We start from the raw sequence: 14,117 nt of genomic DNA, 5'->3' as shown, positions 1-14,117 counted from the left end.
AGCCTCTCGTTGATACCAGGCCGGTGTCTGTGGGCAGAAAAGGGGAGAGGACGAGGAGGCGAGCTGGACAAGTGTTTGAGGATGAGGAGGCGAGCTGGGCTAGTGTTTGAGGATGAAGAGGTGAGCTGGGCTAGTGTTTGAGGAAGAGGAGGTGAACTGGACTAGTGTTTGAGGACGAGGAGGTAAACTGGACTAGTGTTTGAGGATGAGGAAGTGAGCTGGGCTAGTTTTTGAGGATGAGGAGGTGAGCTGGGCTAGTGTTTGAGGATGAGGAGGTGAGCTGGGCTAGTGTTTGAGGATGAGGAGGTGAGCTGGACTAGTGTTTGAGGATGAGGAGGTGAGCTGGATTAGTGTTTGAGGATGACGAGCTGAGCTGGGCTAGTGTTTGAGGATGAGGAGCTGAGCTGGGCTAGTGTTTGAGGATGAGGAGCTGAGCTGGGCTAGTGTTTGAGGATGAGGAGCTGAGCTGGGCTAGTGTTTGAGGATGAGGAGCTGAGCTGGACTAGTGTTTGAGGATGAGGAAGTGAGCTGGGCTAGTGTTTGAGGATGAGGAGGTGAGCTGGGCTAGTGTTTGAGGATGAGGAGGTGAGCTGGGCTAGTGTTTGAGGACGAGGAGGTGAGCTGGGCTAGTGTTTGAGGATGACGAGCTGAGCTGGGCTAGTGTTTGAGGATGAGGAGCTGAGCTGGGCTAGTGTTTGAGGATGAGGAGCTGAGCTGGGCTAGTGTTTGAGGATGAGGAGCTGAGCTGGGCTAGTGTTTGAGGATGAGGAGGTGAGCTGGGCTAGTGTTTGAGGATGAGAAGGTGAGCTGGGCTAGTGTTTGAGGACGAGGAGCTGAGCTGGGCTAGTGTTTGAGGATGAGAAGGTGAGCTGGGCTAGTGTTTGAGGATGAGGAGGTGAGCTGGTCTAGTGTTTGAGGATGAGGAGGTGAGCTGGGCTAGTGTTTGAGGATGAGAAGGTGAGCTGGACTAGTGTTTGAGGATGAGAAGGTGAGCTGGACTAGTGTTTGAGGATGATGAGGTAAGCTGGGCTAGTGTTTGAGGCTGAGGAAGTGAGCTGGGCTAGTGTTTGAGGACGAGGAGGTGAGCTGGACTAGTGTTTGAGGATGAGGAGGTGAGCTGGGCTAGTGTTTGAGGATGAGGAGGTGAGCTGGGCTAGTGTTTGAGGACGAGGAGGTGAGCTGGGCTAGTGTTTGAGGACGAGGAGGTGAGCTGGACTAGTGTTTGAAGATGAGGAGGTGAGCTGGGCTAGTGTTTGAGGATGAGGAGGTGAGCTGGGCTAGTGTTTGGGAAAGTTCACTAATGGATGCTGGGCCTGTTCAGTCGTGCCTTCTGTGCAGTCCGTCCTCCCCCCAGCCCCCCCCCCCCCCGGACCCACAGTGTCGAGAGCTTCCCAATCATTCCGTGCACATTTGTCCGGGCTCTGACGACGGGCCTTGCATGGTAAACGTGTGCAGGCCAGACTGTTTCCAGGCCGTTTCCAGGCGGGTAAATGGGCCGTGATACACATGCAGGATGGGCGGCAGGCAGAAACTGCTGAGCACCGAGTTGTCTGAATCCCAGCTGGGTGCGCTTGGGTTCTGCATCTGACCTCCGGGTGATTCATATGAAATTGGGAGAGTGTGAGGAGAGGCAATGTGGGTGGGGGCGGTGGTGGGAGAGGGGGCAGCAGCAAACACGGGCATCTCAACTACCTCGGCACAGGGCTGAACATTGGCAAGTCTTTTGAGTGATCCCCGAGCTTTCTGCAAAACACCGAGTAAATGCCCAGGTGAAAGAGGCGAGGCTGAGGAATAGGAAAATAAACCAGCTCTTGAAAAGGTTTGTAAAGAATGCCGCGGTGAACTAGCACGGCGCGCGAGTGTTTAGTCTGTGTTTGCGCTCGGCCAATGAGACGCTGAGGAACGAGGGAGAATGTTGACCAAGAAAATGGAGAAGCGAGGAGTGATATCGCTGCAGCTTCCTCTGAGAGGCCGCAGCGGGTCTGCAAGAGAAACACTTCACCCGTCACGCGCATTCGCTAAGGTGCGAGACGGAGGTGCGGCACATTGTTGGGGTTAGAGAGCCCCGAACCTAATCCGCTTTTCAGACGTCTACCAAGTATCCGGCACCGACCGTTTGATTGCGTGATTCGAGTGCTTATTTATCTCCCCTGCAAATGTGCAGAAGAGTTTGTTCAACCTGATTTCAGGCACAGCGACAGGTTCCCTCAACCACGTCCGTGTGCTAGATAACAGAGAACCAATAAAGATCATTATCTGCATTATCTTATTACATTATATTATAGTATGCATTTACTGCTTTATCTTATTATATTATATTGTGCATGTTTCTGCATTATCTTATTACATTATATTATATTATGCATGATCTGCATTATCTTATTGCATTATATTATATTATGCATGATCTGCATTATCTTATTACATTATATTGTGCATGTTTCTGCATTATCTTATTGCATTATATTATATTATGCATGATCTGCATTATCTTAGTACATTATATTATATTATGCATGATCTGCATTATCTTATTACATTATATTATGCATGATCTGCATTATCTTATTGCATTATATTATATTATGCATGATCTGCATTATCTTATTACATTATATTATATTATGCACGAGCTGCATTATCTTATTACATTATATTATATTATGCATGATCTGCATTATCTTATTACATTATATTATAGTATGCATGATCTGCATTATCTTATTACATTATATTATAGTATGCATGATCTGCATTATCTTATTACATTATGTTATATTATGCATGATCTGCATTATCTTATTACATTATGTTATATAATGCATGATCTGCATTATCTTATTGCATTATATTGTGCATGTTTCTGCATTATCTTATTATATTATATTATGCATGATCTGCATTATCTTATTACATATATTATATTATGCATGATCTGCATTATCTTATTACATTATATTATATTATGCATGAGCTGCATTATCTTATTACATTATATTGTGCATGCTTCTGCATTATCTGCAGATACTTCCTGTGTGTGAGACTTCTGTGGCTCACTTTTCTGCGCCTGGTATAGTTGATACCTACCATGGCCCACGTTTCTTACTCCCTCCGTGAACAGAATTTACACATCCTTTTATTATTCTGAGATTCTTCTCGTTTAAATAGTCGCGTTATTCCTTGTTATACTTTATATTATTATATTATACTCTTATATGCAAACTTAATTATCTGATAAAACAGTTTCCGATTCTGGTTCTGGCTCTGATTCCTTCAAGGCTCTGAACAAGCGCTATTTTTCCTTATACGTAATCAGAATCAGAACTAGAATCAGAATCAGAACCAGAATCAGAATCATGTTTGCTGGCCATGTAGGTCTGCACTACAGGGAATTTGACGGGTGAAATAAGAGGAGATGAGGTGCAGCGGTGCAGAGAATATCCCAGAACATATCAGAGATGTTGTCATACATGTTAGCTGCTTACTAACATACATGCCTGAGGGAGATGGACATGACAGAGTACAGTACAATATACAGTACAGTATACACAACATGTACAGTACAGTACATACAATATGTACTGCATGTACAGTATATAGAGCATGTACAGCACAGTATATAGAGCATGTACAGTATATACAGCAAGTACAGTATATGCTGCATGTACAGTATATACAGCATGTACAGTACAGTATATACTGCATGTATAGTACTGCATGTACAGTATATAGAGCATGTACAGTATATGCTGCATGTACAGTATATAGAGCATGTACCGTATATGCTGCATGTACAGTACAGTATATACTGCATGTACAGTATATACAGCATGTACAGTACAGTATATACTGCATGTACAGTGTATGCTGCATGTACAGTACATACAGCATGTACAGTACTGCATGTACAGTACATACAGCATGTACAGTACTGCATGTACAGTATATAGAGCATGTACAGTACTGCATGTACAGTACATACAGCATGTACAGTACTGCATGTACAGTATATAGAGGATGTACAGTGATAGGACACGGTGGATTATAGCGTGTCAGGGCTCATGTGAATGACAGCCTGCAGGAGGAAACGGTGTTCATATCGGGTGGTTTTGGGGTGCAGTGCTCTGCACAGGTTGTGAGCAGGGTGTGTCTGCAGGGATAATAAAAGGCCCGGTTCCTGACTCCGGACAACGGATACCCCTCACACACACACACACACAGTGGGGCATCTTTTCACCTCACTGTATTCTCTTCGCATTGGCAGGATGTGGTACTTGAGCGTCCTCGGATACGGGAGGATACACATCGTTGTCTATCGGAAGACCTGCATGTTGGGGTGGTAGTCCTGTCTGGCCCTGACCGACGCACAGCACCAGGAGCTGCAGAGGGTCGCCGGGCGCTGCAGCGGCCCACTGCTGTGTGTGCTGAGGTGTGGTCTCTTCTCTTATGAGGCATGCTGAGAGACTGAAGGAAGAGCCAGGGCGAGGGGCTGGTGGGGGGGGGGGGGTGAGAAGTGGGGAACCACCTCATTCCTAACCCAGCTTGACTGCCATGAGCCCAGGTTGAAGCTACAGGAGGCCAAGGAAGAAGAAGCCGGGACAGATGTGCTCCTATTCAACATCTGTCTCTCCGTGGAAGCCGGGGCTGATGACGTGTATGAAAGTACAAGCCACTTTATTGGGTCATGGTATTCTTACAACGAAATGTGTCTTCTGCATGTAACCACCCTGTCGTATAGCATGGTCTTTCCACTGCCTTGCTCAGGGGCACAGGCAGGCGTATTATCCCTGACATGCATGTCTCTTTGACGGCGGGAGGAAACCGGAGCACCCGGAGGAAACCCATGCAAACTCCACACAGGAAGGACCTGGGACGGGCTGGGGTTCGAACCCGGGACCTTCTTGCTGTGAGGCAGCAGCGCGGACCACTGCGCCACCGTGCTGCCAACCCCGTACGTAGTCAAATCTGACCAAGCAACTACACCTTGGTCAACGCACCGCTGGTGGGCAGAAGAAGTGGTTCAAAGACCAAAATGAAGACCACACCGAAAAAGATGCCGGATCAACCCCGTCCTCTGTGGAGGAACTCGCCTCCTGCCGCACCGTCTGGCGCTCTCACGCCTCACAGGGAGTGAAGTATATAGAAAACCAGCGCACACACCACCGTGTGGAGAACCTACCCCCCCCTGCCCCCCCAGCACCCCCCCAGCACCCAGCACCACTTTTACATGCCCGGTCTGCAACCGCAACTGTACATCCAGGGTCGGACAACTCAGCCACCAAAGCACTCACAGATATGAAGAAGATCATCATCATCATCATCATCACATACGATGGCCAACCAGCAGCAGCAGTCACATGTACATATGAAGTCTGATTTGAAGCAGAATTTATATATATATATATATATATATAGATAGATAGATAGATAGATAGATAGATAGATAGATAGATAGATAGATAGATAGATAGATAGATAGATAGATAGATAGATATATATAGATATATATATATATATAGATATAGATAGATATCTATAGATATAGATATATATCTATATAGATATCTATATATAGATATATATAGATATATACGTGTATATGTATGTATGTATGTATATATATACGTATATATATACACGTATATATACGTGTATATATATACGTGTATATATAGATATATACGTATATATACGTGTGTGTATATATGTATGTGTATGTGTATGTATATATATATATGTATATATAAATCCTGATTGTGTAATTATGACATTCACAAGCACGCACGCACACGCAGACAGACAGCATGTTGTGACGTAGAGCAGGATGGAGGCTGGGGGTCTGGCGGGCAGACTGAGTATAATAGGAGTCACTGTTGAACTTCTTGCCCCGGGGCAGTTAAACCCACATGACAGCCGTCATGAGGACGTCCACAAGCGCAGCTATTCACCGCACACTTCAGCTGCACAGCTGAGAAGCCGCTGCTCAGAAACTGCCCTGCTAACATTCCCACATCCACCTCCGGTCACTCCGGACCGACTGCTGGCCAGCCGGCCGGGTCATCCACACAGCGCTGGTCCCGCCAGATAATAATCATAATCATAACAGCAATAACTTGGCGTGCGGAAGGAGAACCGAGTGAAATGCCATGGCGCTGCTGCGCTGGAGTGGCACGGTCGTAGCCGGAGCCAGACATTGTTCCCTGCCTTTTATGGACATCGCGGATCCGAGAGCCACTTCGAACAAAGTTTCCCCGCACAACGCGGCATCCAACCCCCCCCCCCCCCACATGCCTCACACACTGGGATCCCCCCCCCCGCCCGCGGGGGACACCTCTCTCACCCACACGATCGTCCCCCGCTCACGCAACTGGTGGACGAGGCAGAAGTTTTGGGGGGTTTTCGGGGGTCTCTTTCCTTACCTTGCCCTCCTCGCTCGTGTCCGCTCGCCGTCTCCAGCAGGGTGCTCAGCAGCAGCACGGACAGCACGACGAGCCCGCGTCCGCACAGCGCCGGGGGTAGCGGGGGCAGCCGGGGCAGCCGGGGCAGCCGGGGCAGCCGGGCATCTTTCTGTCGGTGTTTACTGTACATCCCTGTGACCCGCGGTGCCTCGCTAGTCCTCCCGTCCTCCCTCGCCTTCGCCTTTCCACCGAGTCTCTAGGATCCTTCTGGGGGTTTGTGTGTGAGTGTGAGAGAGAGAGAGTGTGTGTGTGTGTGTGTGTGTGTTCTCTCGCTGGCGCGCCACGACCGGGAGTCCAGCAAAACGCGGAACGGATTTCGAACAGGAACGCGTCAAAGAAGGGGCGCCTCGCGTTTTTCCGCCACTTCTGCACGTTCCGTGTGGATTCACCCCGGCTGTCATCCGTCGTGTGATTACCAACCGGCAGCATAATCTGGGATCAGCGAGACTCCCGGGACGTGTGGGGACATGCATCATGTCCTCACACTGCAACATTACCTACTCCGGCCATCTTCACGAAGAAAGTTGTCACAATGAGATGACACTAACACCCTTTCCCCTGGGAATCTCAGTCTATTTGCCAGTTTCCGGTTTCCAAACATCCATTGTGTACATGGATTATTTACATGCCTTATTTACATGGATTATTTACATGCATTATTGGATGAGGAAACTTTGGCAAATGGTGAATCGTAAACTAGAAGAATCTTATAATGAATACTTCCTTATAATAAAACATACCTTTTGAGTGAGTCAAGAGACAAACTGAGCCAGTTATACTGCTGTTATACTGCAGTTATAATGTTGTTATACTGCTGTTATAATGTTGTTATAATGTTATACTGCTGTTATACTGCCGTTATAATGTTGTTATACTGCTGTTATAATGTTGTTATGCTGCTGTTATACTGCTGTTATAAAGTTATACTGCTGTTATAATGCTGTTATAATGTTATACTGCTGTTATACTGCAGTTATAATGTTGTTATACTGCTGTTATAATGCTGTTATAATGTTATACTGCTGTTATAATGCTGTTATACTGCTATTATAATGTTATACTACTCTTATACTGCTGTTATACTGCTGTTATACTGCCATTATAATGTTGTTATACTGCTGTTATACTGCTGTTATGTTATACTACTCTTATACTGCTGTTATACTGCTGTTATAATGATGTTATATTGCTGTTATACTGCTGTTCTAATGCTGTTCTAATGTTATCCTGCTGTTATGTTATACTGCTGTTATACTGCTGTTATAATGTTGTTATACTGCTGTTATAATGATGTTATACTGCTATTATACTGCTGTTATAGTGTTATACTGTTGTTTTAATGCTGTTACATTGCTGTTATAATGTTATACTGCTGTTATACTGCTGTTATAATGCGGTTATAATGCGGTTATAATGTTATAATGCTGTTACAATGTTATAATACTGTTACACTGCTGTTAAAATGCCGTTATACGGCTGTTATACTATTGTTATACTGCTGTTATAACACTGTTACACTACTGTTAAAATGCTGTTATACTGCTGTTATAATGCTGTTACACTGCTGTTATACTGTTGTTATACTGCTGTTATAATGTTGTTATACTGCTGTTATAATTTTGTTGTACTGTTGTTGTAATGTTGTTATACTGCTGTTATAATTTTGTTATGATGTTGTTATACTGCCGTTATACTTATGTTATAATTTTGTTATACTGCTGTTATAATTTTGTTATACTGCTGTTATAACGTTGTTATACTGCTGTTATACTTATGTTATAATGTTGTTATACTGCTGTTATAATGTTGTTATACTGCTGTTATAATTTTGTTGTACTGTTGTTGTAATGTTGTTATACTGCTGTTATAATTTTGTTATACTGCTGTTATAACGTTGTTATACTGCTGTTATACTTATGTTATAATGTTGTTATACTGCTGTTATAATGTTTTACTGCTGATATAGTGCTGTTATAATGTTGTTATACTGCTGTTATAATGCTTTTATACTGTTGTTACACTGCTGTTATAATGTTGTTATACTGCTGTTATAATGTTATACTGCTGTTATAATGATGTTATACTGCTATACTGCTGTTATACTGCTGTTATACTGCTATTATAATGTTGTTATACTGTTGTTATACTGTTGTTATACTGTTGTATGATATCATATGACCTAATTTGTGATATTGGGCTATACAAGCAGAATCGTCTATTACTGCTTCCATTTCTTACTTCTCTACTACTAGTACACTACTACTACTATCACTACTATAACTACTAGTAGTAGTAGTATAACTACTACTAGCAGTACTACTACTACTATAACTACTACTACTACTATAACTAGCTACTACTACTACTGTCTGCGTGGGTTTCCTCCGGGGGCCCCGGTTTCCTCCCACAGTCCAAAGACATGTAGGTCAGGTGACTCTAAGACATGTAGGTCAGGTGACTCAAACACATGTAGGTCAGGTGACTCGGCCGCACTACATTGCCCCTAGGTGTGTGTGTGTGTGTGTGTGTGTGTGTGTGTGTGTGTGTGTGTGTGTGTGTGTGTGTGTGTGTGTGTGTGTGTGTTTGGGCCTTGTGATGGTCTGTCGGACTCCAGCGACCCCAACTGGAATAAGAGGCTTGGATAATGGATGGCTAGATGAATGAATGAATAATAATGATAATAATCATCATCATCATCATCATCATCATCATCATCACATTTATATAGCACTTTTCTAGACACCCAAAGTGCTTCAGAGTGAAGGAGGTAACTCACCTCAACCACCACCAATGTGCAGCACCACCTGGGTGGTGCACGGCAGCCATTCTGCGCCAGGACGCTCAGCACACACCAGCTTGAGGTGGAGCGGGAGGAACCATTGAGCCAGTTACACGGGGGTGTGATTAGGTGGCCAGATGGAGACAGCCGGTTGGGAAGGTTGCCAGGAAGAGGTTTGCCAGAGCTCTCAGCAGATCACGGTGACGTCATTTAGCGCCATACATCACATCACAAGCTGAAGGGCCACTGCCCAGCCCAGCCCGGTCCAGCAGCTCTCTGGTGCCTCCTCCAGCCAGAGCCACACAGCTGCCGAACGGCCTCACAGCATGTTGGCAGAACAGGAAGGCCCAACATCACGGGTCATCTTCTGTCCCGGTGTGATGACGTCACACTCGCACTCTTGGCTTTGGAGGATTTGGGGCTACCTCCATTAATTTCACCTCAGCTAGAAAATGTCTCATCTGCTGCACCTTTACTCCTCCGCTCCTCTGCTCTGCCAGTGGCTGACTGGACAAGTCTGCTCCACCCCCTCTGCTGATCCGGGGAGGGCTGCAGACTACCACATGCCTCCTCCCATGCATGTGGAGTCACCAGCCGCTTCTTTTCACCTGACAGTGAGGAGTTTCACCAGGGGGACGTAGCGCGTGGGAGGATCACGCTATTCCCCCCCAAACACTCGCCCCAACCGACCAGAGGAGGCGCTAGAGCAGCGATCAGGACACACATGTAGGGACGCCCGACCAAGCCGGAGGTAACACGGGGAGTCTCAGTGGTCTCAGCGGTCTCAGTGGTCTCAGCGGTCTCAGTGGTCTCAGTGGCCTCAGTGGCCTCAGTGGTCTTAGTGGTCTCAGTGGTCTCAGAGGTCTCCGCGGTCTCAGTGGTCTCAGTGGCATCAGTGGCCTCAGCGGTCTCAGTGGTCTCCGCGGTCTCAGTGGTCTCAGTGGCCTCAGTGGCCTCAGTGGTCTCAGTGGTCTCAGTAGTCTCAGTGGTCTCAGTGGCCTCAGCGGTCTCAGTGGTCTCAGTGGCCTCAGTGGCCTCAGTGGTCTCAGTGGTCTCAGTGGTCTCAGTGGTCTCAGCGGTCACAGCGGTCTCAGTGGTCTCCGCGGCCTCAGTGGTCTCAGTGGTCTCTGTGGCCTCGGTGGCCTCAGTGGTCTCAGTGGTCTCAGCAGTCTCAGTGGTCTCAGTGGTCTCAGCGGTCTCCGCGGTCTCAGTGGTCTCAGTGGCCTCAGTGGCCTCAGTGGTCTCAGCCACAATCACATCTATTCTGTCGTCCGCCTGCTGAAACTGCAAAATACCCTTCATGGAGTACACAGTCTGGGCTGGGATACACTGCATTTATATGTCGCTTTTCTACTCTGCCGACCACACAGAGCACTTTCCAGTGTAGGACTCACATTCACACCAGTGGCGGCTGGTGCTTAACATTTGGGGGGGGGGCGCAATGTACCTTGGCGCAGCCCACCTGACAGCTGCCTTAAAGTCCACACAGTCACAGAGTTATTAAGAAGGACCACGTAGCCTAGAGATTCTATCAGGGTTGGTAGACGGTGGATGATTGACAGTCGAGACGAGGCGTCATGGTGGGTGTGAACATGACTGACAGCCACGAGAATTGTCCAATCACATGAGATCAAACAACATTAAAGCAATACCAATTCGCTGCCAATAAGAGTGGGAGTGTCTGGGGACACAGATTTGCGCCCCCTGGAAAATCTGAAGAAACCAATCAGACAGCAGCCTCAGGTCACCTGCTCGCCACAAGTTTGAGGGCTTACATAAGGTATGGTTTGGCCGGCGCCCCTCACCCAGGAAGTGTATGTATTCAGACAGGAAGTGTATGTATTCAGACAGGAAGTATATGTATTCAGACAGGAAGTGTATGTATTCAGACAGGAACCAACCAAACACCATCTGAACCAGTATTTAATGCTGCTGACAGACTGACAACACTTTTATCTCATCATTATTTGCATCATACAACTACATTATATTTAACATGTTTAAGTAGATTTTCATCTCTTTATGTTTGACGAGGGCGGCACCCCAGCGCCCTCTACTGGCCAGCTGCCACACACACACACACACACTGATGGCAGAGGTTGCCATGCAAGGCAGGGTTGGGGGGTTCAGTGTCTTGCTCAAAGACACTTCGGCACGCTCTCTGGAGGAACCGGGAATTGAACCAGGAACTCTCCGATTACTAGACGACCCGCTCCACCTCCTGAGCCGTGCCGCCCTGCCCATGCTGCGGATTCAGCTCAGCAGACATGTTACACTTCATTTACCATTTCTCATCTTTAGATTAACTAACTGTTCAGCCAGTTGGAAGCAGCAACATGTGGGCCCCCCTGTAAACCCACCATCATCTGCTCACACGCACAGCATGTTCAACACGAGGGTAAGGAGTAATAAATACATGTATGTATTTGTTTGGCTGCTCGAGAGAGATTGTAGAGGTGCTGAATTTGTGCAATCATTCTGATTTACGTCCAGACCCCAACCTGGTCTCTCTCTCTCTCTCTCTCTCTCTATCGAATTCAGGGGCAGCCGGGAACCGCCGCAGCCGGGACGCGAACGAGGGCCTCCCGCACCACGGGGGTCTACGTTAACCAGTCGACTAAAGGGTCCGACCCGGGTTCGCTTCCCGGCTGCCCCTGAATTCGCTGCACTGGTGTCAGAAGTGGGATGGTGAGGCCGTGGGGCCATCGGAAGCGCGTGCGCCCAGAGGCGTGAGGGAGGTGATATGCTGAAGCGCGGGGACGCGCTTCCCGAAGGAGGAGGGGGGGGGGTGTAACGACCACGGATGACTAGACTCGCTAGCACTTGGCTGACGGGTCGGACCCTTTAAGCGACTGGTTAGTGTAGTCGCCCTTGGTGTGGGAGAACCGGGTTCGCGTCCCGGCCGCGGCGGTTCCCAACTGCCCCCTGAACTCGTTACTTCTGTATATGACAAAATGGTGGAAAACAGCTGATACTGGGGGGGTGTAAAGAGAAATATCACACTAGCACTTAATGAATATGCTCTGTTCTTACATAACAACACACAAAACTACAAGTGTTCATAGTGTTAAATTACTCTAAATTAAGTTTTTGTTACTTAGAATATGTTCCCCATACTAAAGTGACATCTTGATCATTACTAATTCACTAGTAATTAAGTTTTTTATGGTCCCCATAGTAAAGTGTTACCCTAAATGTTGTTCATCTTTTTGTACAAAACATTTTACAAGGTGGGTTACAGAGAGTTAATACAGTTCAATGTGAATTCACTCCATTCCTGGATCATTTAGTACAATCACAATTTACAGTTTCATTTAGCTAGACGCTTTTATCCAGAGCGACGTGCATCTGAGAGTTAATGCAACACAAGCAAGGGTCGACTCAGGAGGCAACAACGCAAGTAAGTGTAAAAAACAAAAACAAACCTAGGTTCGAGTCCAGTAGGACATATGGGTGTCAACAGGCAGTGCACAAAGGCAAAGGTGCATAGAAGCACTTTCTTTCCTTTAACGCCATCAGGTGTGGAGGTGCTGGAGAAAGAGCTGGGTCTTGAGCTTCTTCTTAAAGATGGAGAGGGACTCAGCGGATCGAATGGAGTTTGGTAAGAGGAGAAGGGTCTGGCTAGAGACTTAGGGGCCCGTTGTGGCGGAAGTGCCAGGCGCCGTTCATTGGCAGAGCGAGGTGAGCGGGACCGAGTGTAGACCTGAATGAGGGAGGTCAGGTAGGCGGGAGCCGTTGTAGTTGCTGTTTTGTAAGCGAGCATCGAAGTTTTGAATTTGATGCGGGCAGCAACTGGGAGTCAGGGGAGGGGATACGAACAGCGGAGTGACATGTGCTGTTTTGGGTTGGTCGAAGACCAGATGCGCCGCCGCATTCTGGATCATTTGCAGAGGTTTGAAAGTGCACGCAGGGAGGCCTGCCAGTGAGGAGTTGCAGTAGTCAATGCGTGATATAACAAGACCCAGTACCAGGAGCTGTGCTGCATGCTCAGACAGGTAGGGTCTAATCTCCCTGATGGTGTACAGGGCACGTTGGCACGACCGAGCAATCGAGGCCACGTGAACCTTAAAGGGTAGTTGGTCATCAATCATGACACCCAGGTTTCGGGCAGACTTTGTGGGCATGAGTTGGGTTGATCCGAGCTGGATATTGAGCTGCTGTTGGTTTTAACTTGCTGGACAAGCCATCACAGGGATGATGGCCTGGCGGCCTGTCCAGGGTGTCTCCTCGCCTGCCACCCAATGACTGCTGGGATAGGCTCCAGCATCCCCGCGACCCTGAGAGCAGGATAAGCGGCTTGGATAATGGATGGATGAATGGATGGTTTTAAGTTGCAGCTAGCAGGCCTAATCAATTTCATGGTGTCTTTATACATTTTTCTTTTGGTAGAAGTCAGTCATCTCTGGAGATGAGTGGCAATGAACCATCAGAGTCTGGCCAGGTTGGCCCATCATGTGCCACGTCTGCAGAAGAAGCCGCGCCAATGCTCAAATGTGCAATGCTGGGTGGGAAACACCTCCAAATAGTGAGGCAGACCCCAAACGGTAAGCTGGAGGCTGAATGTCAGCTGTGCACTAACAAGAAAAGGTCACAATATGTGGCTCTCTTGCAGCGACATCAAATTTTAAAACCCACTCGAAACAAAGGCACCCTGACAAAATAAAGGAGTTTGAAGACCACAGAAAGGAATTTGCCAGTGGGAAAAGCAAAAGACAAAAAATAACAAAAAACAAAACAGGGCCTCATACAAAAGAAACCACTCACTCTCTTTGAAGGTGGCCCAGTGACACACAATAAAATTGACTCTCTCGTCACATCCTTTGTCGCTAAAGGTGTGTACCCGCTGGCCGCTGTTGAGCATAAAGAATTTATAGACTCGG

The 14,117-nt window shown here is 47.1% G+C and overlaps 2 protein-coding genes across 2 annotated transcripts in view; both read right to left on the bottom strand.

Moving 5' to 3' along the window:
* adam19a (ADAM metallopeptidase domain 19a) overlaps window positions 1-6,842 on the bottom strand; it is a 216,032-nt gene extending 209,190 nt beyond the window's left edge. The window contains exon 1 of the mRNA XM_056300048.1: window positions 6,420-6,842. Coding sequence (XP_056156023.1) covers window positions 6,420-6,588 — 169 coding nt within the window. The 5' untranslated portion in view covers window positions 6,589-6,842. The remainder of the gene's footprint in view (window positions 1-6,419) is intronic.
* Window positions 6,843-9,299: 2,457 nt separating this feature from the next.
* Window positions 9,300-10,572, bottom strand: LOC130130531 (uncharacterized). The gene is made up of 2 exons (XM_056300239.1): window positions 9,996-10,572; window positions 9,300-9,313 (listed from the first exon to the last, which is right to left on the bottom strand). The coding sequence occupies exons 1-2, from the start codon at window positions 10,570-10,572 to the stop codon at window positions 9,300-9,302; spliced, it is 591 nt and encodes a 196-aa protein (XP_056156214.1).
* Between the last annotated feature and the right edge of the window lie 3,545 nt (window positions 10,573-14,117).

The sequence above is a fragment of the Lampris incognitus genome, chromosome 20 (genome assembly GCF_029633865.1).
Source record: "Lampris incognitus isolate fLamInc1 chromosome 20, fLamInc1.hap2, whole genome shotgun sequence".
In the NCBI taxonomy this organism is placed as follows: Eukaryota; Metazoa; Chordata; class Actinopteri; order Lampriformes; family Lampridae; genus Lampris; species Lampris incognitus.
This window is presented reverse-complemented; position numbering and strand designations above follow the sequence as displayed.